General features: G+C 53.8%; 1 protein-coding gene and 1 non-coding gene across 13 annotated transcripts in view; both read right to left on the bottom strand.

Moving 5' to 3' along the window:
* Positions 1 to 3770: 3770 nt before the first annotated feature.
* Positions 3771 to 25578, bottom strand: part of AP1B1 (adaptor related protein complex 1 subunit beta 1) — an 85657-nt gene continuing 63849 nt past the window's right edge. For 6 of the 12 annotated variants that reach the window (XM_045042294.1, XM_019814823.3, XM_023241600.2 and 3 more), the window contains 14 exons: positions 25048 to 25163; positions 24534 to 24699; positions 17749 to 17847; positions 16954 to 17213; positions 16102 to 16303; positions 15299 to 15319; positions 14605 to 14748; positions 9661 to 9806; positions 7765 to 7894; positions 7383 to 7467; positions 6599 to 6685; positions 6341 to 6495; positions 5635 to 5643; positions 3771 to 4773 (listed from right to left, as the gene is read on the bottom strand). In XM_045042294.1, coding sequence (XP_044898229.1) covers positions 4699 to 4773; positions 5635 to 5643; positions 6341 to 6495; positions 6599 to 6685; positions 7383 to 7467; positions 7765 to 7894; positions 9661 to 9806; positions 14605 to 14748; positions 15299 to 15319; positions 16102 to 16303; positions 16954 to 17213; positions 17749 to 17847; positions 24534 to 24699; positions 25048 to 25163 — 1695 coding nt within the window. In that variant the 3' untranslated portion in view covers positions 3771 to 4698. The remainder of the gene's footprint in view (positions 4774 to 5634; positions 5644 to 6340; positions 6496 to 6598; positions 6686 to 7382; positions 7468 to 7764; positions 7895 to 9660; positions 9807 to 14604; positions 14749 to 15298; positions 15320 to 16101; positions 16304 to 16953; positions 17214 to 17748; positions 17848 to 24533; positions 24700 to 25047; positions 25164 to 25578) is intronic. The other 6 variants (XM_023241599.2, XM_006938561.5, XM_045042295.1 and 3 more) reach the window with 3 other exon arrangements.
* Positions 8997 to 9093, bottom strand: LOC111557403. Its single transcript, XR_002737451.1, has one exon. It is a non-coding gene; the product is annotated as a small nucleolar RNA SNORD125 (small nucleolar RNA).

Here is a 25578-nt window from a genome sequence, read left to right as displayed (position 1 = left end):
CAACCAGGCGACCCAAAGTTACGATACTTTAACAAAAAAAACAAAATAACACAGTAGCCAATGAATAGACCAATTCTCTGGTAGAGAACAGAGTCCAGAAAAGCACTCATATACATATGGAAATGTAGTCCATGTTACAAATGACATTTCAGCTCTGTGGGGAAAAGATGAATTGCTCAGTGAATGGCATACAGGCAACTGGGTAACCATCTGGGAAAAGAGAGAGTTGGATCCCTACCTCGTCCCAAACATAAAGCCCAGATGGAGCAAGATTGAAATACACAAAATGAAGATCAGACGAATAGTAGATCAAGCAAGTATAGAAGAAATTAAAGGAAGATAGCATAGGAAAACCATTTCGGAATGGAAAAGTAAAAAGGCAATAACAAGATGGGAAGAAATAATGACATATCGGTAAGAGGACGACTCTACAGAAAAAGATGGGCAAGAAATAGGATGAAGCAGCTCACAGAAAAGGACATACAAATGGCTTCAAAGCACACAGACAGAGGCACACTGAAAACACAGTAAGGGAGCACTTTTCACCATCAGTGTGGGGGTCATTTGTGCAGGGGTGGGGGACGCAGGCATGTCACTCCTGGCTGGCAGGAGTGGAAGTTGGAGAATTTTTAGCAACAGCTACCAAAATTATGAGTGCACCTACCTCTGACCCAGAAACTCGTGCCTGAGGAATTTATCCATGTGTGAAAATGAATATTCTTTGCAGTATCACTTGTATTAGCAATACCCTAGAAACAATTCAATGGGCATTGCTGGGCTATTGGTTCAGGATGGTACCTCCGTTCAATGGAAATGCATACAGCCCTCAGAAAAAGGCTTGAGGACCCTCTCTGTGATGGGCTGATAACGGAAAAGTCTCCAAAATCTAAGTATGGTGCAGACTGGGGTGTATTCCATGCTACCCATTGTGTAAAAAAAGGGGGGGGGCCTGTATTTGACATCTTTGAGTTTCTCTTATTTCTTTAAAAAAATTTTTTTTAACGTTTACTCATTTTTAAGAGACAGAGTGTGAGCAGGGGAGGAGCAGAGATAGAGAGGGAGACACAGAATCTGAAGCAGGGTCCAGACTCCTAGCTGTCAGCACAGAGCCCAAGGCGGGGCGCGAACCCACGAACCATAAGGTCGTGACCCAAGCTGAAGTCAGACGCTTAACCAACTGAGCCACCCAGGCGCCCCTCTTTGAGTCTCTTTGGAAGGTAACACTGCATTCCTTTGGGAAGAGGATTGAGGAGTAGGATTTTTCACTTCTTTTTTTGCCTTTGGGATTTTGAGTCATGTGAATACATTGCCTTCTCAAAACAAGAAGTACACTTTAAAATATAAAATGCTACACCCTCTGGTCCAGCAATTCTGGAGCTAGATCCTACAGCTACATTTGTGCCCACGAGCGAGGACGTATGTAGGCAGAGATTTACCACACTGTTGCTTGGACTCAGAGGATGGAAACTGCCTGAATGTCCAGCAACAGGCCCCAGCTACTGGCAGCCCGTTCACCCGTGACATTCTGAGGTGTGCCTGTTTGCACTGATAGGTAAGGAAAGCAAAGGGCTGGTAGTGTCTGGAAGGTGCTGCCGTTTGTTTAGTAAGTATCTCCACGGATTTGCTTGTATACATGCACAGAATATTCCTGGAAGAAAACCCCAATCTAGCAACAAAGTTTGCATTGAGGGAGAAAAACTAAGAACTGAGGAAGATGGGAGGGATATTTTGTATGGCTTATCTTTTCCCATGGTCCAGAACCTAGCCCTCTCCATAGGGAAAAAAAAAAACCAAAAACCAAAAAACAAACCCAAAACAAAAAACAAAACTAGAAACAAAGCAAACCACTAGCTGAAGAGAAAAAAAAAAAAAAAAAAGTAAAATGAGGTCCCCCCACAGGCCTTACTTAGCACAGTGTCTGGCACACAGGGAGCCCATCTGGCCCCTGGGCATTTGTTGGGCCCTCCAGAAATAACTGGTTGTTGACAAACTCCTCAACTGGCTGGGAAGGCCCAGAACACTTGAGAATCTTCTATAGGACACTAAGGCTCCCGGGAGGTGTCAGGCCCTGAGAGGGGGCAGGCCTGAGCATATCAGGACCAGGGAGTGCCACGTGAGGAGGGTGAAAAGGCACGTGATGGGCCCTCACTCAGATGAGGGGAAACAGGGAGGCTTCTGAAGGACAGAGCTGGGGCTGACCGGCCATCCCCTAAAGCACTTCTCCTAAAGGCCTGGGCCCCAGTGGTGGCCCTGGCTGCTTGTTTTTTGGATGCAGTGATGTGGTAAGGCCCAGGCTTGGGGAACTGGGGGTGAAGATGCTCTCCCTGCCTCAGTTTTTCCCTGCAAATGTGGACTCTGCTGGGTCCCATCATGCCAGATGCCATGTGACTGGGGGAAAGGCACAATCATGGTAAGGTCCCGTCCACAGCTTTATATAGGACCCAAGGTGTCCAGTGACAGTCCAAGGTGCTCCGTCCCAGCAGGCCAGTCTTTCTCATCAGCTCTGCCTCCACACCCCAGTACTCAGTCCTGGGCCTCCTCATCCATCATCACCCCGCTGCGGACAGCTACCCTACACTTCTAGTCTGCCCTCCGTGGCAGAGGTGTGGAGCCATGACCTCAGCCAATCAGGGGTGGCAGGCGACATAGCAAGCCAGGGTAAGCCTCATCAAGGGCTCAAAACCCTGTTTCTCTAGTCCACAACTGAGGGTACCACAGCTGTGTTGGTGTAGGGCCTTCTGAGCCCGGGACTTGCAGGTAAACTGAGAACTGGACTGTGCAATCAAGGGATTTGGCCACTCTAGTCTTTTTAGTCCCAGGGGTTAAGAGGTGGGTCAGTGGAGAGCCAGGTACTCCTGCTGACACTGTTCTTTCAGCCCCTCCAGAGCTAGGAAAGTAACATTGGGTCAGAAGCAGGCAGTGCAGGGAGTGGCTGGGCTGAAATGGGGTCAGGGCCCCCAGGCTGCTCCCCCCGCAGTGGCAGGCCGAAGGCCCACTGACCACCAGGCACTGAGAACCACAGGCAGCTTTGGCTGTTGGGGCTCTGCCCAGGGTCTGGCTGCCCTCCAGTGCCAGCACTGGAGCCACAGGGGACGTCCTTAGTGGTAGCTGGGGTGGGCACCCGCTTAGTACCCGCACTCAGCCAGCCGCAGACGCAGAGCGGGGAGGAGCCTGCCCAGACAGGCCTGGCGCTTGGCCTACCCGACTGTTCCCTCTCTCCTGCAGCTGCCCCCGATCAGAGCACCTCCCCACCGCTCCTGGGAGCCTTCCTGATGGCAGGGAGCTGAGGAAAACCAGAACAGAAATCAGCCTTCTCAGGCAACATCAAAAGGCAAGACGGCTGGGTGGAGTTAGGATCAAGGGCAGGAGAGGTGCCAGGGAGACGAGCAGACCTCAGAGGTCCGTTTTTAAGGACAGGGTAGAGGAAAAGGCACTGTCCTCAGAGAGCCAGGGGAAGGGCTGGGCACACAGCTGGAGCCCTTGATCTTGGACCCAGGACCACACCCAGAAGAGTCTCAAGACCTGACACACTGGCCAGGGACACGCTTGATGTCATCATTTTTATTCACTTTCTGTTTTTGAAAATAAGAGTCAACATACATTTTACATACACGAAAAATATACATACATATACATACATATATATGTATGTATATTTTCTCTTCTCTATGTATATTATAGTTACTGCAGGGGTCAGAAGACCATCTTCAACCACTCGGAGCCAATTTTCAATTCTGACATTTAGTGGAGGGGGAAAAAAGTGTCCGTGATTGCCAAAAGCAGAATCTTTCTTTATTATTAAACAGCAGTACAGGAAAACCTAATGGTCTGTCAGACACAACTGAAACTTGAGAGGCCAGGGGGAGGGCAGCAGACACTAAGGAGAAACCCCAAAGAAACCCCAGATAGGAAGCACCGCGCTCACCCACGTACCCCATCTCTCAGCCCTGTCTCTGCTTCAGGAACACAGGGGACGCCAAGGACTATATCGTAGGCAGTGACCGTCCTCAGGGGCAAGAGAGGGAGTGGGGTGAGTGGGTGTGTGCAACTGCTAGGGGAGCAAGAGTCTGGGCAGGGGCTCTGGAAGTTTCTGCCCAGTCTTGCCCATGTGGGTCAGTGCTCAGGAGGCTGTGGCCCAACTGGCACAACCACAGGGCCCCAGCCTGGGTGGATGCAGGAGGGAGGGTTGGGGTGTAGGCCCTGGGAGCCCTAGACCCGACAGAAGAGCTCCCCACAGCCCACCAAGAGAACCTTCCACACACACCAGGGCAGCCTGGCACGAGAGCGGGCAACAGGGAAGACCTCTAACACTGACCCAAAAGAGACTGAAGGGCAGGGGGCTTCCTGGACCAAGAGCCCCGAGGAGGGAGCCACACGCTCGCCCTTCAGGCACCAGCCGGGGAAAAGGAAGAGAAGAACCCTGGGTCGGCCGATCAGCTTCTGTGGCCCCTCTGGCTCTGTTTTCTTTGGTCCCCTCCTCACCTGACCCTGTCAGCAGCAACAGAAGAGGGGAGTCCCCGAGCTTTCACTCCAGGTGGAATGCTGCCCCACCCCGAGGACCTAGGTGGGCCCGGCGGTCAGGACCAGGGAGCTCCATGGGCAGCCTTGCTCGGACCTCTCCGGGGAGGAGGTGCTGCCACTCCCGGGGGGCTCCTCGACGGGGCTGGCAGAAGGCTGGGACGGGCACTGGATGGGGCCTCAGTTCTTGAGGATGGTCTCATAGGCCTGGTACACATGTTGGGACACCTCTGGCGCTCGACATTTCAGGGACAGCTGCAGGGGGGGAAAGAGAGGTCAGGGGACGGAGCACTCAGTTCTCCGGGCTCCTCTCGGGCTGGGAAGGAACACAGGGAGGGAAGAGAGGGGGAGAACCAGATGGAAGAGTGTGGTGTGCACGTGTGGCCTGGGGGCAGCACAGCTGGGGCAGATGTGTGGTAAAGCGGAGTGGGTGGCTGCTGCGTGGACCAAATATACTTGCAGCCCACACACCTGCTGTCAGCCCAGCCACCACGGCCCTGCTGGCAGGCAGCGTGAATCATGAGCTGGAGGCTGTCAGGGAGTGCCCAGCCCCCACCCCGCAGAGCTGCTGGGGCCTTTCACAGCCTGTGGAGGGCTGGGGTCTCTGAGGAGGCAGGGGGCCGAGAGGGAGCAGGCCTCTGCTTAGAGAGACTGGGAGGCAGGCACCGGGGATTCTTCCTGGCTTCCTGCACAGGAAGTTTTGCCGCATCGTGAGCCTGGAGAGTAGGGAGAGGCAGAGGAGAAACGAGTGTCGCCACCACTTCTGCCAAAATCACTGCTTCTAAAGGGTGCGATTAGGAAAGGGAGGAGCAAATGGAGCTCCGGAAGCCAGCCGTGGTGGGCCCGTGGGGTCCAATCTTCTCTGGAGGACTCTGTGCACACTGCGTGTGTGGGGAAGTAGGGGTACCAGCTCCTCAATCGGGTTCACCTGGTTGGGAAGCTTTGGGGTGCCCTCTGCCTGCAGCCTGCATGCATGTCTGCCCCGCTCTGGGGAGCAGCAGGGTGAGGCAAGGCTAGGAGAGGCAGGGTGCACTGGAGCCAGGCCGGGATGTGAGCTGTGCAAGGTATGGCTGGGGAGAATGAGGGGAAAGAGGAAGAGAAAAGCAATCTGCTAACCTCCAAGTCCTGCACCACGGGCACCGGCAGGGAGGGTGGGCATGCAGCAACCAAACATAGGGAGACGGAAATTACCATGACCGAAGCCAATGCCGCGGCCCCCGCCCAACCACAGTGCCAACACCGCCAGCGGGGCCCGGGAACAACGTCTGGAGGGCCACGCCTGCCAGACACTTTGGTTCCGGGGGAGAAGCAAAGCCTGGAGCTCTCTGGGGCCTGGAACAGCAGCACGGCCTCCACGACGACCACGTACTCCGTGGAAGCCATGTTCTGACTGGGGTCTGACACAAAGGCCAGGAAGGACGAGATGCTGGGAATCAGCATCCTCCCAGGCGGGCCCTCAGGCAGGAAAGAGTAGGAGGAAGGCCAGGGTACAGGCCCAGGAGTACCATTTCCCAGTCAGGTGGGCCTCGGGCCAACTGTGCCACCTCACAGGGGCCAATGTTATAGAACCTTCTAGTCCAACTCACTGTTTGGTGACACAGTTTGGTGTCTGACTGAATAACCTGATGAGCAGAGTTCGGAGCTAGGGTCAGAATTCTGATGCTCATTCGTGCCAGGTTCCAAGGGGCTCCAGCCTAGCTGGGCTAGAGCGCACCCCATCAGAACTGACCCCTAGTCTGGGAAGGAGCGAGGGCAGGAAAGGCTGCCCGGAAGATGGAGGCAGACACCCTGGGGCTGGCAGGGCAGGAGCGGGGACCCTCACCGTGAAGCTGGGGTTGCCTGGCTGGATACGCAGCTCTGCCAGCACCCAGATGCCATTGGTCAGCTTCAGGGACTGATAGAGCATGTCCTGGCCCTCCACGTTCCTCTTGGCGACAGTGAAGATGTTGCTGCTCTGTAGCCTGCTGCTCACAGCCTCTGAGAGCGAGAAGGACCCCCAGTCAGCGGTGTGAGGGCCGGGGGCACGGGTGCAGGGCAGTGTGCAATGGGCAGGAAGGTGGGGGAGGGTGCAAAGTCCTACCCGCGTTGAGGGGGCAGTCTCTGATCTGGAACTGGGCTTCATTTTCATTGGGAATGTCCTTCCACGTGGCCAGGAACATCTGCCGGTCTAGAGGATGGGGGGGGGCAGGGTAGAAGATGGGACCCCGATAAACCTGTGGCCCTGCTCATTGACATCCAGCAGGAAGTGGGTCTGCCGGGGATGCCAACCTGAAGCTGAAGACAGGGACTGGCTCTGCCACCGCACCTGCTGCTTCCCTGAACAAACCCTCAGCTCTGTGAAGGTGGCTGCCAGTGCGCTTCCAAAAGGCCCTGGGCTTCCCACCTCTGCACCTTAAATCTCCCCTTCCCAGCATCCACACATGTGCTCCTTCCTGGTCCCGAGCAGCCTGCTTGTTAATCACAGCCTGTGTCACAGGGCTTCTGCGGTGACTGAGAGATGATGTGGGCAAAGTTGTCTGCACAGCTCTGAGCTGGCAGAGAGCCCTCCCGGGGTGGGGATGAGTCTTCTCAGGGGTTTCAGCCAGGGCACAGGAGACGGACATCAAGTGTGGCACGGTGTTGGCTCGCGGCCTCGAGAGCCGTGGGGATGGCCGAGGGGCAGAGCAGGAGAACCCAGGAGTGAAAGCTCCCGCGTGGCCCGCCCCCACCTCGGGACAGAGATGGCCAGGCAACACCCAGCGGGCCTTGAAGGAGGTGTGACCCTCGCCTTAGGCTGCAGAGAGGCCAGCGACTCACAGACTTCACTGTGGGGCAAACCCAATCGTTCTATTCCAGGGACTCCAGGGGGAACCATCAGGACTCACCCATCTTCCCATCCTCCACAAAGAGGATATGCAGTGGGTACAAAGTGCTGAAGTAGAAGACGTCAATGTTGTTCTTTACGGCCACCTAGGAACAAGGCCACCTAATTGGTCCCTGATGCCCAATACTACCTCTGAGGCCCCAGGAAAGGCCTGTTCCCTGTGCTTCCCCCTGAGCAGGTTCCCTCATATCCCTTCCCTGGTAACCACATTCCCTCGGATTAGGCCTTCCCTGCCAGATCTTCAGCTAAGGGCACAACTCCATAGACACACCCCTTTGCCAACAAAGGCCAGACCCCCAGACCCCAGAACTCTCCACCGGGCTCCTTCCCTGCAGTGAGTGGGCAGGTGAGGACGGGGGTGCTTGGCCCTGTCTGGAACACACCTGGAGGTTGTTCAGAGGCTCCATCTTCATGACCGAGCCCACCGTGTTGAGAGGCAGAGAGATTTCCACAGTCTGGTTGGGGCTGAGTGGTGCGTGGACCTGGAGGGGGGCGGCAGGGGCCAGGCCGAAGCTGGGGAAAGAGAAGCCCCCGCGGGAATGGCAGGGGGAACAGGTGCTGACGAGGGATGTATGGGCTCCTCAGGCTCCAGAGCTAGGGCAGCAGCTGGCAAGAGGCCTCTCTAGTCAGCTGGCCTCACCTCAGCTCTAGGCCCAGGACAGAAGGATAAGTTCCTGACCCCACCCTCAATGGCCATGTGGACAGGAGGAAGGAGCCCCAGGCCAGCTGCGGGCCTAAAGCCTATCTCTACTCCTCTGCTCCTCTGGCCTAGGCACTGGGTAGGCCTGGGTGAACATGGCCTTGCTCTGTCCTGCCCTTGAGGAGCTCCATCTGACACCAGGGGCCTGGACTATAAGCTGCTGGCAATCCCCATCTCCCAAGACAGATGTGACCACCCCAAGCAAGATGCCAGATTTCACTGTCTAGCTTAGAACTGGCCAGGAAGAGATTCAGAAAAGCCCTGCTTCTTGGTAAAGCAACACATGGGTATATCAAGAGGATCCCCATGAGTGTGATACATGACCATGAACCAACAGCTCACTGTGCCCAACCTGGACATTTGATATTATACCAACTCCTACCCTCATAAAAACAGTGAGAAGTATACATTCTCTCATCCTCCAGGACACGGAGAATCAGGGAGGGGCAGGCCTGTGTTCAGACCCTATGGGGTGAGTAGCTGAGACCCAGAGCTTGAGCTGCCTGACCTGGCCTGTACTTGCCCACGATGGCAATCAGGCCTGCCCGGGACACAGTGGGAGGTGATGTGGGAGAACCATGGGCTCCTGTGGTGGCCCAGCGTTTCAGGCTTTCTTGGACGCTCCCCCACTGATCCTGGGCAAGCCACCTATTTTGAGCCCAGGTGTCATTATCTACTGAAAGGGGGATAATGGCACGGACTTCCCTGGGCTCAAAGTAAGATAATATGTACTCCTAAAGCCCTCGGCACAGGGTCTGCTACCCAGGAGGTTGCCAGCATGCTGTACGTCTGTTACGAGCAAGCAATGGGACTACCCCTTAGAACCCCGAGTGCTTCTACGGCCTCTGGGGCCATCTGAGGGTGAGTAGCAGAGCTGATGGAGGGTCAGGACCCACTGGCTTGAGGGCTCTCCCTGAGGAAGCAGCCCCTTCAGTCAACTTCTTAGAGGCTCAGTTTGCTCATCACTAGAGCTGCTCAGGAAGAAGAATCATCAGGAGAGGCTGCTTGGGTCCCCTAGAGAGCCCTGGCCTAGTGGGCCTGGTCCGTGAAGACCCTCATGGTGCCACAGAGGAAACCTTCCCCAGGAACCTCCAGCGCAGGGGACCCAGTGGGGGTGAAGAGCCCGGGGCAGCCACCACTCCGAGGCTCAGTCTGATGGTTTAATCCTGTGCCACTAGGGGCTGGGGCAGCAAGGTCCACCCCCCGTCAGGCTTCTTAGAGCTGGGCCCTGAGATGAGAGCAACTCAGGCCTGGACAGGAGGCTACCTCCTGTTATGTGGGGTGTTTGCCAAAGGCAAGTTCCTAGTTTGGAGCTGGGGGTTTTTGTCAGCAAAACACTCTTTGAGCAGTGGAGGAAGGCTAAAATAAGGGGAGACACTCTCCCCTATGCTTGGTATTGTGGGGTCCACGTAAAGAGGTCACTGGGAAGAAAAAAAAATCGCTGCTTTAGAGGGCTTTGGCCTGAGATGCAGGAATATCCGTCTTCACCAGAAACGAGGCACCAGACCCCTCAGAACTCTCAGCCGCTGCCTACAGTCACCAGCACAGGCTCTCGACAGACCGGCCTCAGGGAGCTCACCTGTTGCGGTTAAACTGGATGGCAAAGTCGGTCATGACCTGCAGAGCCTTGTTGGTCAGCTGCAGGTCCATGGAGATGGAGCCCACCTGGCGGGTGAAGGTACCTGAGATCTCCAACCCCTTGGCCTTCATGGCCGGGAGCCACACCTGCAGGGAAGACAGCGGAGACGAGGTTCATGTTTGCCACTGCGCTAAAACTTAATAGTCCACTGGAGGGTCCGCCCCCTCTCCCCCTGCCCCCTCTCCCCCGCTCTCTCCGATCAACCACACCTGCCTTTACCACTAGGAGGTGACCATGTGGATCTTGGGACGAGAGGAACAATCTGGCATGGGCCATGGAGGGCACCACTTCAGTGTGGCTGTGTATCAGAGCAGCCTGGGGTAGGGAGGTGTTTGGTGTGCCCAAGGGCTGACCAGTCTCCAGAGGTCCAAGAAGGAACACTCAGTCAGTAGCACTGAGGAAGGTAATGAGACACGTGGGTCCTGCCAGCCTCCTGAAGAGCCAAGTAGAATCAAGAGCCCAAGGGCATCTGGGGCCTCAGCCAGAGCCTGAGGCCTCCCTGGCTGTCACAGTCTGTTCTTCCTAGCAGAAGGCAGGGCTGGCCTTTTTTTTTTTTTTTAAGTTTATTTATTTTAAGAGAAAGAGAAAGAGAGAGAGGTGTGCATGTGCACACAAGCAGAGGAGGGGGAGAGGGAGAGAGAGAGAATCCCAAGCATGCTCCGTGCTGTCAGTGCAGAGCCTAACGCAGGGCTCAATCTCATGAACCGTGAGATCATGACCTGAGCTGAAATCCAGAGTCAGACACTCAACCGACTGAGCCACCCAGGCGCCGCAGGACTGGCCTTTTAATTGTAGAAACTGGCCTGACCAAGGACAGCACCTAAGACGGCCTCTTGCCTGGTAGGCCCTCTGCTGCCTGGCTGCACGGGAGCCTCAGCTCAAGAGCCACTGCCTCTCACCTAGGTTCCTTCCCTACATTCCCACCACCAAGACATTTTAACGGATAAATGTGAGTCTGTGTGTCTGTCGCCCCTGCACCCAGCCAGCTCTTTGAGGGGAAGGGCTCTGCTTTCTGTCTTTACATCCTTGGCCTAGAGCTTGCTGTGGCACCGGCATTCACACAGCGCTTGCAAAGTGAGACAGCTTGAATTAAAACCCCAACCACGCAGGACATCCACAAGCGTCACCCACGGCTGTGAAAATGCCTTTCAGGACGTTTTTGTCTCAGATGCCTCACAGGCCCCCCGAGGTCAAAAGACCCAGGCCCCCTTGAGAGCTTCCCCAAGGTGCCCTGCGTGGGCAAATGTCTCACCATCTCTCAAGGTGCCAATTCCAGGAACTTCAGAGACGTCTGGGTCCCCACACTCAGCCGATCCCAACCCCTACAACACTGTCACACGGCCCAGGTCCTATCACCCCCACCTCCTCCATCTGCCGCCAGGGCCTCTACTTCTCTCTGCAGGCACTCCTGCATCTGAGCCAGCCAGAGTCCACTGGGTAAGGCGGCAGCCCACATGGTTGACCCAGTCCCTCTCTCCCCGCCCTTCACAGCAGCCAAGTCATCTTTTATTTATTTTTATTCATTCATTCATTCATTCATTCACTCATTCATTCATTCAGAGAGTGTAAGAGCAAGCAGGGCAAAGGGAGACAGAGAGAATCTGAAGCAGGTTCCAAGCTCTGTGTGGAGCCGAACACAGGGCTCCATCCCATGACCCTGGGACCATGATCTGAGTCGAAATCAAGAGTCAGACGCTCAACCAGCTGAGCTACCCAGGTACCCCTAAAGTCATCTTTTAAAATGCGAATCTGGGGGCACCTGGCTGGCTCAGTCAGAGGAGCATGCAACTCGATCTCGGGGTTGTGAGTTTGAGCCCCATGTGTGGTGTAGAGATTACCTAAATAAATAAAACTTTAAAAAAATGCAAATTTGACCAAGGTATCCTTAAAAACCCTCCCAGTCCTGCAACGGCTTCCACTCCCCATGGCTTCCATGGCCTGGTATCCCCTCTGCCAGGCTTGGATTGCACCTGCTCCTCTGCCCTCCCCCACCACATTGTTCCCTATTTGGAAAGTGCTTCTGCAGGCACTCCCACCCCCACCCCACGTGCTAACCTGATCATCCTTTGTTTCCCTGGGACAAATGTGTGAGGGCAGAATTTCAGGGCTTTAGCCTCAGCTGAGATCCAGCAAGCAGAGAGCTCAGAGAATGCCCCCACAGTGGCTTCCCTGGGCCCTGCACCACCCCCCAACAGCAGACCCCCTTTCGCAGTTCTTGCAGAAGTGCCTGTCACTGGGACTTACTGCTGAGGGTGGGGACCTCGTCTCTCTTGGTCACTGTGGGTTCATGGAGTCTAGCCTACCACAGAACTAATCTTCAGCATTTCCTGAAGGACCCAAGGAAATATCACCACCCACCGGTCCAAATGCTTGAGGAACTCCAAGTTCTTGTGCAGAGAAAGCCTTATTCCCTTGACCAGGAATTTTGGCAAATGGATTTACCCCCACATGCATGGGGGGGAATGCACGTGGGACAAACCATTCTAGGTAGTCACAGTGCTATTAGGAAAATGTAGATGACATACCTACCACTTCTGAAGGCAGAACACACCCACAGCCCAGAAACTCCTGTGTCTCAGATAAAGGGGAAAGTCCTGCCTGTGCTGCAAGGACTCCTCTTGCAGGCAGCCTGCGCTGAATTCCTCTGACCGGGTGATCCTCTAACCTCCCACTTCTAGCACTCACTGTTGGCACACCCAAGAAAAAGCAATGACAGCATCCAGTAAAATGAACACACAAGCAGAAGGCCAGCTCCAGACTTAATATTCCTGGCGGGTCTGCAGTCCTGGCAAGGCCTGGCACCCACAGGATTGCAGGAGTCATCGTTGCTCTGGGTTTTTAACATGTACGCGTCGGCCTCATGCAGTGAGGTAACCAATCTGGGGAGCAATTAGTGATTCTGCCAACCTATGACACTGAGGCAGGCACACAGGATGTTCGCAAACACTTCGGGGCATGATCACGCAGGGATAAGGAACAGAGGCTTTGGTGCCACCACCCTGCATCAGTTTCAGACTCTCACTTACCGGCTGTGTGACCTTAGGCAAAACACCCAGATTTCTCAACCTCAGAACAGGAATCACAGCACCATAAGGCTTCTGGCAAGATTTAGGGGTGTGGGGGCTGTGCCATGTTCACGCAGTCCATGGCACAGAAGTGTGCAGCTGTTGGCACTTCCTGTCTAGACTTCCTGTCTGCCATGGGCTCCGTGGGCCCACATCCTGCTATCACCACCTCAGGTACAGCCAGCACACCTGGTGAGGCCAGGGCAGGTGCTGGCTCATGTCCCCCCAGTCACAGCAGAGATATCCCCTTGCCCCTGGAGCTCAGCGGCGTCCTGCTCTGGGAAGGGAACCTTAGAAGAGAGAGAGGGGCTCCGGCTGGGAACGAAGTGGCAGACACAGTGTCCGACCGGAGTCTGGCCATGTCGGTCCCCTCTGGCAGCTTCCTTGATGCTGGGGGCCTGGCCCGCACTGCGCTCTCCTCAGTGCCAGGCCCGCATGATCTTGTCTCCCAAACTCAGCTCTTCTTCCTTCCCCTCGCCCCCATCTCTGCAGATGGCACCTCCCCCACCCCACCACTTGAGCCAGCATCCTCTCCTCCCCACCAACCCCCACATTCTGCCAGTCCCACCGCCCGAGCTCTCCAGTGCAGCTTTTTGCCTCCACCCTCAAAGGTGCCCACCTTGTCCGGGCCACCATCAGCATACAACTCCTACCAGTCTCCTCACTGGGCACCTGCTTCTGTTCTAACCCTTCCAACCTGCCTCCCGCCCCACACACAGTGGAGCCAAAGCAATCTCTCTCAGGTGCAAATCTGTTTCATCTCTGCTTAGAACCTTCTAAGAGCTCCACCGCTAGGACTGAGAGAAACCCTCACAGCCTGGCGCTGCTGACCTTGCCAGTTTCTTCCCTCCCAAATCTCTAGTGTAGCCAGGAGTCTTGGGGGAGCACCGCCCTTAGGTAGCATGGGACATCTTCAGGTGGCACAATGGCGGGGAGGCACCACGTTTAGTGGGCTGGGGTCAGGGATGCTAGACATGCTGCTGGGAGGACAACAGTCCCCTCGACGAGCAATTGTCCTCCATCCCTCAAGTATGTTTTGCACGGTTTCAACATACCCCCAGATTGCTGGGATTCTAACTGTGGTGAAAATCAAAGAAAGCCTGTTCCTCGTGTTGTTTTACTGAACCTTTAGTGGGAGTCAGTCACCACTTCAGAAGCTGAGGGCACCACTGGCCACAAGGCTTACAACACCTGAACTACAAACACCTGACAACTTCATCAGATCTTCTGGGGCGGGTGGGCCCAAACCTTTATGACACTGAAATACATAATTTGATACTCTTCCCTGGATGTCTCCTTTATGAAGTGACAGCATCTTACTAACTCTGAAATGATACACATAAGTAGGTTGCACAGTCCACGCATCTCCTTTAAACACAGGAAATAAAGGATACACCAGGCACTGTCTATCGTTGATAAGGGGTGTTGGGTGGGGCAGTGCTGAGAACTGCTGCTCTGACGAGCCAGGACTTCTGCCAGCTCTCTCTCCCTCACCTCCAGGCCCCTCCACAGGCCGTTACCTCCACTCAGAGCTGTCTCTCCACTTGTGTGTCCGGCCAATTCAGACTTGATCTACAGGCCAGAGCTCCAGTGACCCCACTCTGGGAGGTCTTCCCAGGCCCCCAGGCCCCACCTAGCATCTCTTCCCTTTGCTCCCACAGCCCCTAGCTGCCCTCAGCATCGTGTTGGCAAACTATTGCTCCTTGGGCCCATCCTTGTTGGCCTGAGCCGATTCCATGAACGGGCCATCTAAGGAACCCAAACATCAGCCAGTGTCTTAATTTTCTGCTCCTGCCGTGGAAGGAGGCACAGTACTTACCGCTTTGGGGGCCACGTACGATCCTGACAGTGTGCCCACACCACTGGTCAGGTCAAAGAGGTCACTCAAGCCACTGCCCATGGATGCTCCTAGGTTGGCTGGGACTGTTGTTGCTGGGGGTGCCACAAAGTTGGGGCCCCCAATCTGGAAAGAAAGGGAAAGGGGTCAGAGGTGGGCATCAGAGGTGGGGGACATTAGGGGCCCAGGCATGAGTGGAGCCACCTGGCACTTTAGAAAATGGGACGGGGTGGGAGGGGCTGTAGGGCTGTTGTCACAGCAATTCTTTCAGAGACAAGACAGGGTGAGGTGGGTGGAGAAGAGAGGCTGTGCCCTCCCATGACCTGCAAGCCTCCAACCTTAGGGGTGACCTCTGGGAAAGGGCTAGGACGCTTGTAAACTAACACGCAGCCCACAGATAAAAGGAGCGCCGAGACCACTGCTGTGAGGCTGTGCTCAGCAGACAGGAGCACACTCTCTAGGACGTCACAGAGGGCCCGTGGGAACTGAGAGCGTGGGTGATCCTTGGGATGACAAGGCAAGTTTGTCTTAGGGTTGTGAGGATGGGACACTGGATACAAGGCTGTGGCTCAGGAGGAGGAGGGACGGCTTTGACATCAACCACCCCTTGGGACGCTGGGCCAGCACTCAGGAAGAGCAGGGACAAAGGCTTGGGGGCACAAGGGTTGAACCGTACCCCTTCAGGCTCATCCCCCATCTCCAAGCGGAAGCAGGTAGGGTGAAGAGAACAGGCAGCCACATGCAGAGAGAAAAGCCAGCAGAGAAGACAGAGACAGACAAGAGAGAGAGGGAAAGAGGGAAAAGATTAGTCACCGCTGCTTCACTGAGATGAGTCTGTGGCAAGACGGTAAGACATCTGTGCCAGGTGTAAGAGGGGGGCCCAGACCATCTCTGTGAAGGGCACTACTGCCTGGGCTTCACCCCCCACTCAGTTCCTGTGCCATGACCTTTCCTCCCCTTTCCCGTGCGATGCCTTGGGGACCTGAGCCACACATGGCCAAATGACAGGGATTCTGCCACCCCTTCTACCTGGCTCTACCAGCTGCCCGGAGAAGTCCCAGGGAGATACCTAGTCCAGTCTTACCACCCCCTTTCTACAGGGGAGGAAGGTTGTCTCTGATTGCTCCTGGGCCTCCCAGGCCTGCTGGGCTGCTACCCTGAAGTGGAGCAGGGTGTGGGGCTAAGTGGATCCTGGTCTGGTTCCTCTCCAGCTTTACCGGCCCCAGGTCTCTTGGGGCTCAGTAGCTCAGCAAGGGGCTAAGGCCCGTGTAAGCCACATACTGTGCACTCTTGGAGGGAAGATCAGCTGAACTCTTTAAGCCTCGGTTTTCCTCCCCTGTAAGTAGGGAGCTACACCATCGCCTCTGCAGACAGGGGTGCCTGAGGCCCCTGGTTCGTGAATGGCACAGACAGGGCCTTCAACGACTGCTCATCTGAAGATCATTATCAGTGTCATCCAGAAGGGGCCCCAGGACATACCAGGCTGTCAAGGCCTCCACCAAGAAGATCCACAGCTCCCATCTGCACCGAGGAGGTGGCCAGGGGTGGACCGCTCACTGGGGGGCCAAGGTCCAGGTTGAGGAGGTCGCCCAGCAGGTCTCCCTGGGTGGGGATGACATCCGGCTGCTCACCAGAGGGTGCTCCGGCAGGGGCCGTCTCGGGGCTCTCTGTGCTCTCGCTCCTGTGAGGACACAGGAGAGAGAGGTTCGGTGGGGTGGGCGTTGGGCTGTCTCAGGGAAGTCAGAGTCCCAGGCTCCGGGACCCTCCCCTAGGACGGGCACCCGTCTCCTCACAGTCCCAGAAGCGCTGTCTACGTGCCCCCTCCTCTTCCCCCTTCCCACGCCCGATCCAGCTTTTTGGCTCTCCAAGAGATCCAGCTTCCTGGGGGTGAGCGAAGGGAGGGGCCCTCTGTACTTCCACCACTCAGCGCACTTTAAAGACTGGATGCTGGCCCTGGAAGCCTGGGCACCCAGGACAAACCAACCACCAGGGGGTGGCAGAGGAGGGTGAGAAGAAGGGCTCTGGAATTAGAATTGGGTCTGAGCCTAGCTGTGCTGGCTGTGGGATGCTGCACAGGCCCTCAAGCTCTCCGTGCCTATTGTCCTCGTCTGTTAAATGGGGTTACGTCTTACAGCTACTGTAACGGTCAAATGAGGTAACTTAGTCCACACCTGGTATGGACTTTTTTTCATTAAAAAGTCACTAGGATTAGAATTTTCCTCAGACTCAGGTCTTGCCAGGGGGTTACTACATCAAGCCCGAGTGCCTGTGCTAATGACTCTGAAAACCAGGTAAGGAGGCTCAGCCTGGAGCCTGGCCCACGTCACTCACGAGGCGGTGCGAGGTGGCAGGCTCTTGTGCACAACGCCCCGGCCCCCCTCCACAAAGGCGCTGGGAGGCTTGTGGTAGACGGAGGCCAGTGTGCCAATGTAGCAGATGAGCTCATCCAGCAGTGTGGGCTCAATGAGGTCCGTCTCTTCGGAGATGAGTGGCTTCTCAGCCAAAACCACTTCCTTGGCAGCCACTGGGTCCGTGGAAAGCAGACGCCAGTAGATGTAGCCACGGTCCCGCAAGTCCGGGTTATCAGAGTCCTGGGATGGGGGTGAGGGGGGTGATGAGAAACCTATTAAACTCAGAGCAGAGCTACCAGCTGAGGGAAAGGGGGGAACCCTCCCCAAAGCCCATGATCCAGACATGGTCACAGTGCTGGCTGCCGACAGTGATCCTGAGCAGTCCCATGAACCTGTCCCTAAACATGGACTGGCCCCTTGGTGTCCTACTCTAGCCCAGGATTAAATACGCGATTCCCAATCCTGTCCCCACTCTCCACCCTCCTCTTCAAAATCTTCCCTCCCCGTCCTCCTACAAACCATCTGGCTCTCCTGGACCTCCCTCTCCTCTTTAGTTTACAGTCTGGCTCAACTTTACTACCTGACCCCACTCCATCTTGATTTCTTTGTGACTGAGCTCCCTGCATAGGGATCCTGGATTACTCTGGGGCCAAACCCCCCAGTGGTACCAGTCTTAGGGGCAGGACCTTGGCTCGAAGGTCTGGCTCCTGGGACCGGAGCACCCCCTGCAGAGTGAGACCTGCACTGGGCGCAGCAGGGAGGCTGAGGCACGGACCTGAGTGGCCAAGCTGAGGACCTGCTGCACCAGCTCCTGGGTCTCTGTTGGCTTCTTCAGAAAGAGTTTCACAATGGCTGTCAGTAGCTGCAGCTGGACCTGCAGGAAGACAGAGAGGTAACAAGGAGGAAGTAGCAAGGGCTTCATGTGGGGGACAGAAGGAAACCAAATCAGGCCCTCAAAGAGAGAAAAGGGTATTTTTCAAAGGTCCCGAAAGCCAAGAGCAGCTACCCCAAGTTTGGAGGTGGCCACAGAAAACGGACTAAGGCCAGGGGGCTGCTGGTAGCGCCAAGTAGCCTAAACCTTGGTGTTACCACCCAGGCAGGAAAGGGCCACTACTATTTGGACATTCCACCCCAGGGTCCCAGCAGCCTGTCAGGGCTCTCCGCCTCCAGGGCCTTAAAAGAGCTCGCAGCTTAAAAGGGCACCGTGTGTAGCTGGTGTACTTCTTAAAGGGGCCACCTGTCAATAAGCAGAAACGGTGCCAGGGAGGCCCTGGGGACAGGGCCAGCAGGGCCCACAGAGCCAGCCCGTCACTGAGGAGCTGGGCTTCCGCCAGAAGGTGGGAACCATTCTTGCCCAGCCCTCTCTTGGCACCCCTTTCTTACCGAGCTGCTGCCTTCACCTGATCATGCCCCCCGCTGCCCTTACCCTGGCCACTATCTTCTTACCCCTCGGAGCTCATGCTGACCCCAGCACCCCCAGGCTTCTGCAGCTGCCTGCACCCCCTCATGGGCATTGCCCTACAGTATTAGAAATGCTGTCCAGCCACCAGGCTGTCTGTGCTGTGGAGACAGCCCTTTGAGGGCAGAGATCATGTCTGTCACATGGTATTCCTGGTCACTATTCTATCTAGTGCCCAGTGCACAGGAAGCATTTGAGAAAAACCTGCTAACTCAAAAAACATCTCTGAAAGAACAATTCTCTGCACATAGTCCTTCCTTAGCCACATCTCCTTTTTGCCAGTCACGAGACAAGAGGACAGCCTGAGGTTCCCAAGCCAGGGCGGTGCCAGGGGCAGACCTGTGGCAGGAGGGCGGCAACAGGGCTGACAGCACCTCCCGGGTCAGGCCGGCAGGAGGGCACTCATAGAAATCCTGGTACACAGGGTAGGCTGACAGCAGAAGGCAGGATAGAGGGGATATAGTCCATTTCTGGAATCAAGCAATCCAGAGTTCTTGCGATTTGGTTACACATGGGCCAACAGCAGAGGGGCAGTGGGCTGGCTGTTGCCCAGATAGGAGGCAGCCCAAGGAACTGGCTTCCAGGACTTGGCTACAGTCCCTGGCCAGTTAGTCCAGGGGAAACCATTTATCCTCAGTTGGTGGGGAGAGGGGTGTTTTGCTTCAAGGGGTTCTATGAGCTCTGAAAATGGCAATTTATGACAGTGGACTTTGAAGTTAGAGTTACATCACACCTCATTTGAACGTGACTCTGGACAAGTCATGTAACTTCTGAGTCTGCTTCCTTATTAATAATGTGGATTTAAATATCTCACAGGGTTAATGGAAGAGTCAATGAGACACGAAATGTAAAGAACCAGGGTGCCTGGGCGGCTCAGTTGCTTAAGCACCCGACTCTTGATTTCAGCTCAGGTCATGATCCCACAGTACATGAGACCGGCCCTCGTATCGGGCTCAGTGCTGACAGTGCAGAGCCTGTTTGGGATTCTCTCTCTCCCCCTCTCTCTGCCTCTCCTCCCCAGCTCATACTGTCTCTCTCTCTCTCTCAAAATAAACAAACATGAAGGAAGGAAGGAAGGAAGGAAGGAAGGAAGGAAGGAAGGAAGGAAGGAATGTAAAGAACCTATCATGGATTCTCTCAATATACAATAGCTCTCACTGTGGTCATCAGTATCACTACAGCCAGCACGCAGGGATTTTTTTCTTTTAATTTTTAATGTTTATTTATTTTTGGGAGAGAGAGAGAGAGAGAGAGAGAGAGAGAGAGAGAGAGAGAGGGAGAGGGAGAGAAAGACAGACAGAGTATAAGTGGGAGAGGGGCAGAGAGAGGGAGACACAGAATCTGAAGCGGGGTCCAGGCTCCGATCTGTCAGCACAGAGCCCGATGGGGATTCAAACTCATGAACCACGAGATCATGACCCGAGCCGAAGGTGGATGCTTAACCGACTGAACCACCCAGATGCCCCAGCACACAGGGATTCTTTACCAAGTTCTCAACCCAGGTCAGCTGGCTGCCTGGAATCATTCATCACCCAATCACTCATTGGGTTGGCTACGCTGCCTGGGAACTCTGACCACTAGCCCAACTCCTCCCACCCCTCACCAACACACAACACCCTCGTGTTAGCATGCATGTTCACGGCAACCCTCCTGCAATGATGCCCCCGCCTCTGCCATCCAGACAGGGGCGAGGCACAGGCTGGACTGACATACCACCTCAGCCAAGACTTTCTGAGCTCCAGATCCATGGGTGGAGAGGCCTAGGAGCCCAGGAGAAGGGAGCTCAAAGAGATAATCTAAAGTAAGTTTGCAAGCTGCAAAGCACTGAACAAGTATTCTTACGAAAGCTTTGAATGGTGCTGTGAACCCAGAAGGCAAAGGGAACTGGCCACTTAATTAAAACCACCATCACCATCACCCAGCTACTGTTTGCCGAGCACTGGAGAGGCCAGTTTACACACGTCATCCAATAAGCTTTGCAGCAACCCCGTGCTGGAGACAAAGAAACAGGCTTGGCAAGTTTAACTTGCTCCAGGTCACCCAACGGGGGAGGAGCCTGGATTTCCTCAAGCCAGGCTCCTGCTCAGCTTTCCCTTGTCCCACTTCTCTCATCCTGGGCTCTTCAGCAGGCTTTGCCAAGGGGGAAGCGGCTACAAAAGATTTACTCTACTATATGGGCAGAAACACCCCCCAGAGGGCATTCTCTGCAGTAATCCCAGGCAGGACTCAGGGGCACAAGCAATCCCAAACGACGCTCTGCTTCTCTTAGAGACAAGTGAATGAGGGGGTGGGTGTGAAAGTGAAAGCAAGCCCGGGGCAGGCTGGCAGCCGACTTGGCAGGTGGCAGTGGGAGTGGGTGATGGTAGGAGTTAGTACTATTATTTCATGATGGACATCTGTTGTTTTTGCCCACCCAGCATCTAGTCTGTCTTCTGGCACCAAAAATGCTTGCTTTCCTTCAGAAAATCACTCTCTTCTCTTGCCCTGTCCGATCCACAGAGACTAGGACGAGTGTCTGACAGACATAGTCACTTGGATTCATGGCGACTGGCTTAGGAGAATGCAAACGGGCCTGGACTGTTGCTGGAACTACCGAGGGGAAGGGAGTTAGGGGAGTTGCTAAGCTGTAAGGACACAGCCTGGAACAACTGACCTCACGCAGGCTCCACCTGTGGGAGCCTTCCTAAGGGAGAAGCCACCCCAAGGAGACAGAGACAGTCCTGATGCCACCATCTGGGCACCCTCACCCAAACATGCTGGAAGAGAGCACACTCCCAGAACTTATCAGCTACAGGAACCAGTAGGTGCCCTCTTTGTTGCCTGGACCAATTTTCAACCAATTCTGACCAACACCAATACTACCATTCGTGAGTGCTTATCATGGGCTGGGCACATGTTAGGGACATTACACAAAGCATCCCATTTAACTTTCAGAGCAACAGGATGAGGAAAAGTCTTACAACCCTCATCTTCCAAATGAGGAAACTGAGGCTCAGAGAAGCAGAAAATTAGTGGAAAGCCACCAAGCCAGGAAAGGGCAGAAGAGGGGTTTGGACTCTGGGGTCTCCTATCCCAAGGCTCATGCTCTGACCCAACAGGTTACACTCCCTAGCTGGAGAGCAAAGATTTCTGTGCTTACAAACACGTTTTAGAAGCCCCCTTGCGTGAGCAGACAGTGCCTGGTTCACAGAAAATGGAATACAATATGAAAAGATGCTCAACCTCACTCAGAACAGAAATGCAAACAAAACCAACCAAGGTACACTTTGTTGTTTATCAGATTGGCAAAAATTGTTTGAGGATGTACTAGGTTGGCAAGGAGGTAAGGTGAATGCCACCTCCGAGATCGGAATGTAAACCCTCTACACTGAGGGAAATGTGGAACAACTACTCCCATCATCAACGCACGGGCCCATTTACTAGAAAGAATTTATCTAAGGGGGTGCCTGGGTGGCTCAGTCAGTTAAGCATCCAATCTCACAGCTCGTGGGTTCGAGGCCCGCGTTGGACCCTGTGCTGACAGCTCAGAGCCTGGATCATGCTTCGGATTCTATGTCTCCCTCTCTCTCTGCCCTTCTGCTGCTCACACATACACTCTCTCTCTCAAAAATAAGCAAACATTAAAAAAAAGAAAAAAAAAAGAATTTATCTAAGGATTATCCCCCAGCTAGACTTGCAGATGTGCCCTACCCAGGTTATTCACAGCAGTATTGATTACAAGAGTAGAAGACTGACACCTTCGTATCTATCAGGGGAGGCTGGTTAAATAAACATGGCACTATGCAGCTGCAGAGTCCCATAAATTAGTAACAGCAGGGCCTTCAGATGTATTTTTAAGGGAAAAAGTCAAGGTGTTATACAGTTTGACAGGGTATAGTGTGCTATCAGTAGCATTTATTTATTTACTTTGATTATTTTTAATGTTTTATTTTTTTGAGAGACAGAGAGAGAGAGACAGAGCATGAGTGGGGGAGGGGCAGAGAGAGAGGGAGACACAGAATCCAAAGCAGGCTCCAGGCCCTGAGCTGTCAGCATAGAGCCTGACCCAGGGCTCAAACTCACAAACAGTGAGATCATGACCTGAGCTGAAGTCGGATGCTTAACCAACTGAGCCACATAGGTGTCCCTTATTTATTTATTTTTAAAGATTATATATTTATTTTGAGAAAGAGAGAGAGAGGGAAAGAGCACGTGGGAGGAGCAGAGAGAGAAAGAGAGAGAATCCCAAGCAGGGCCCAATGTGGGGCTCGAACCCACAAACTGTGAGATCATGACCTGAGCCAAAACCAAGTCAGATACTCAACTGACTGAGCCACCCAGGCGTCCCCAGTAGTGTTTATTTTTAAGTAATTTCTACACCCAACATTGGGCTCGAACTCACAACTCCAAGATCAAGAGTCGCGTGTTCTACCAATAGAGCTGGTCAGGCACCCCATGATAGTGTCTAAAAATAAATGAGAGGCAACATATACATGGTTGAGCCTTAGTATTTATACACAGAGTCCATATTTCGAATTTGCCTATTTTCTAAAATGTACTTGTAACCCCAAAATCAATGTCTGGGGGCTTTCGCGATCTTGCACAGCAAAGTGCAGGGCAGTGAAAAGTTCAAGTTGCCTGAGGTGTTACATACTCGCAGCTGAGGTCCAAGAAGGTGATGCTCTGCCTTGTTGTTTCAGCTCTCCTACCATAAATAAGTGGCCTTTTCACAATCTATTTAGTACCATATCTTTCACATTTTGTTTTTTTGTTGGTGCTTTCACTGTTTCAAAATGGTCTCCAAGGGGCGCCTGGGTGGCTCAGTCGGTTGAGCATCCGACTTTGGCTCAGGTCACAATCTCGCGGTCCGTGAGTTCGAGCCCCGCGTTGGGCTCTGGGCTGATGGCTCAGAGCCTGGAGCCTGCTTCCGATTCTGTGTCTCCCTCTCTCTCTGCCCCTCCCCCGTTCATGCTCTGTTTCTCTCTGTCTCAAAAATAAATAAATGTTAAAAAAAAAAAATTAAAAAAACAAAAAACAAAAAAAACCCCAAATGGTCCCCAAGTGTAATGCTGAAGTGCTGCTGTCTAGTGTTCCCAAGTGCAAGGAGGCTGTGATGTGCCTTATGGAGAAAATATATATGTTACTTAATCTTCATGCAGGTGTGAGTTATAGTACTAGCGGTAATAAGTTCAATGTGAATGAATCAATAATACATATTAAAATGTCCCTAAACAGAAACACAGAAAATAAGATTACTGTATTGACTGACGAAACTATTGTAATTAGGGGCTTGTAGGAACTCAGCTCTATACTTCTCTTAGAAACAATGGGTTCAGCACTCGTTAATTCAGTGTTTGCAGTGACTTTATAGAATGTAAGTACCATGAACAGTAAGAACCAACTACATCTGTATATGTTTACTTGTATGTAGAGGTGTGTATTCCTATACTATCTCTGGAAGTATCCTCAAGAAACCAATAAATGACACCAATGACTTCTGTGAGGAGAACTGGGTCGTTGGGGTGCCTGGGTGGCTCAGTTAAGTGTCTGACTTTGGCTCAGGTCGTGATCTCGGTCTGTGGGTTCCAGCCCCACGTCAGGCTGTGTGCCAACAGCTCAGAGCCTGGAGCCTGCTTTGGATTCTGTGTCTCTGTCTCTCTCTGCCTCTCCCCAGCTTGTGCTCTCTCACTCTCTCCACAATAAATAAATAAACTTTAAAAAAAATGATTAAAGAAAAGAACTGGGTTGTCAGGAAAGTGGTAGGAAGACTTAATCACTATATATCTGTTCTTATTTTCTCAATTTTGAATCAAGTCAAAGTATTACCTATCCAAAGATAAATATGAAATTAAACCCAGAAACTTCTGCCTGCCTTCAGCGCACACCATCACAGACCGTCCTCACAATATCCCCTTAGGTAGTGCAGTGTGAGAGGAAAAGGGGCCACACCTGTCAGCACTACATCACTTACCTGTCCACCCTGTCAATGCTGTATTATGAAGGGCAGGGCCCTGAGGCCTCCTGGCTGAGGGGACGGTTTCGGGGCAGGATGGACTGTAGTGGTGCCAAGCCACCAGTCATGACCCACATCCTGCCCCAAGTCACCCCACTGGACAGCTCACCTGGGTGCTCTCATCATGGAAGCCCTCAAGGAAGCTCTCTAGCAGTTCATCGGCATTGTCAATTCGCTCAGCGTACTCGCCTACAATCCAAATCATGGCAGCCCGGGCCTCAGGCTCATCCAGAGAGTCCAGGTTCTCACATAGCGTGGCGATCACACTCTCGTACCTAAAAGATGGGCACACAGACGGCATATGAGCAATGAAGGAGCCCGGGCAACCCAGGGGAGGCCCAGCAGGGGCCAAGAGAGACAGGAAGCTGCGCCGCAAGACTCTGAGAGAGTGGTGAGTAATGGGATTTGAGTTTATCTGTTACATTCTAGTGCTTATTTTGGTGTGGGGAGCAGAGGAGAAGCAGCTCAGAAGTAAGAAAAAAACAATGGGTTTCTTTCGAGAATGCCATTTATGGCAGAGCAGTAAGGAAGAAGGGAGAGGCTCCTTCTTGCTTTTCCTCCCCACCACCCCTGTCCCCAGCAGGAGCCACATCACTCTCACACTGGGAGGGGTGGGCACATACTTGTTGGGGTATTTGCGGAAGATGTCCTTGATGACCACGATGGCTTCCTGGACAACGTAGTTGACCTTGGTCTGGATGAGATCCAGCAGGGTGCTTACACAGCGCTCTGCAGATTGCTGTGGGAAGAGGAATGTGGGCAAGTCCCTTGCACCCACTTCCAACAGAACCTCTGATGACCATGCCTTGGCCAAGGGCTCAGTCATGCCTTGCCCCCTTCCTTGCCACAGTGGGAAAACAGGAGAACACGCTCCCCAGATAACAAGGGGGAGAATGAGTACAAAATGACAGCCCGAGGATGGCAGGGACACAGAGAGATACAATTAGACTGAGAAGGTCAGTGAGCTCCTGAGTGGGGAGGATATTTGCAGTGCCTCCAGGCGAAGCCTTGAGGGCACAGTGACTATGCTCTAGCCTGATACCACCTCTCTTCTACTTGTTTCCCCAAATGGGTTCCTATGATCAAAGCCAGAAAGTCTCTACTTGAACCCTACCCCCACCCCTTATGCCAACATACTGCACTAGTGCCCTTGT

Source organism: Felis catus, chromosome D3, assembly GCF_018350175.1.
Source record: "Felis catus isolate Fca126 chromosome D3, F.catus_Fca126_mat1.0, whole genome shotgun sequence".
Classification (NCBI taxonomy): domain Eukaryota; kingdom Metazoa; phylum Chordata; class Mammalia; order Carnivora; family Felidae; genus Felis; species Felis catus.
Note: the sequence above shows the minus strand (reverse complement) of the source record. Positions and strands in the feature narration are given on the sequence as shown.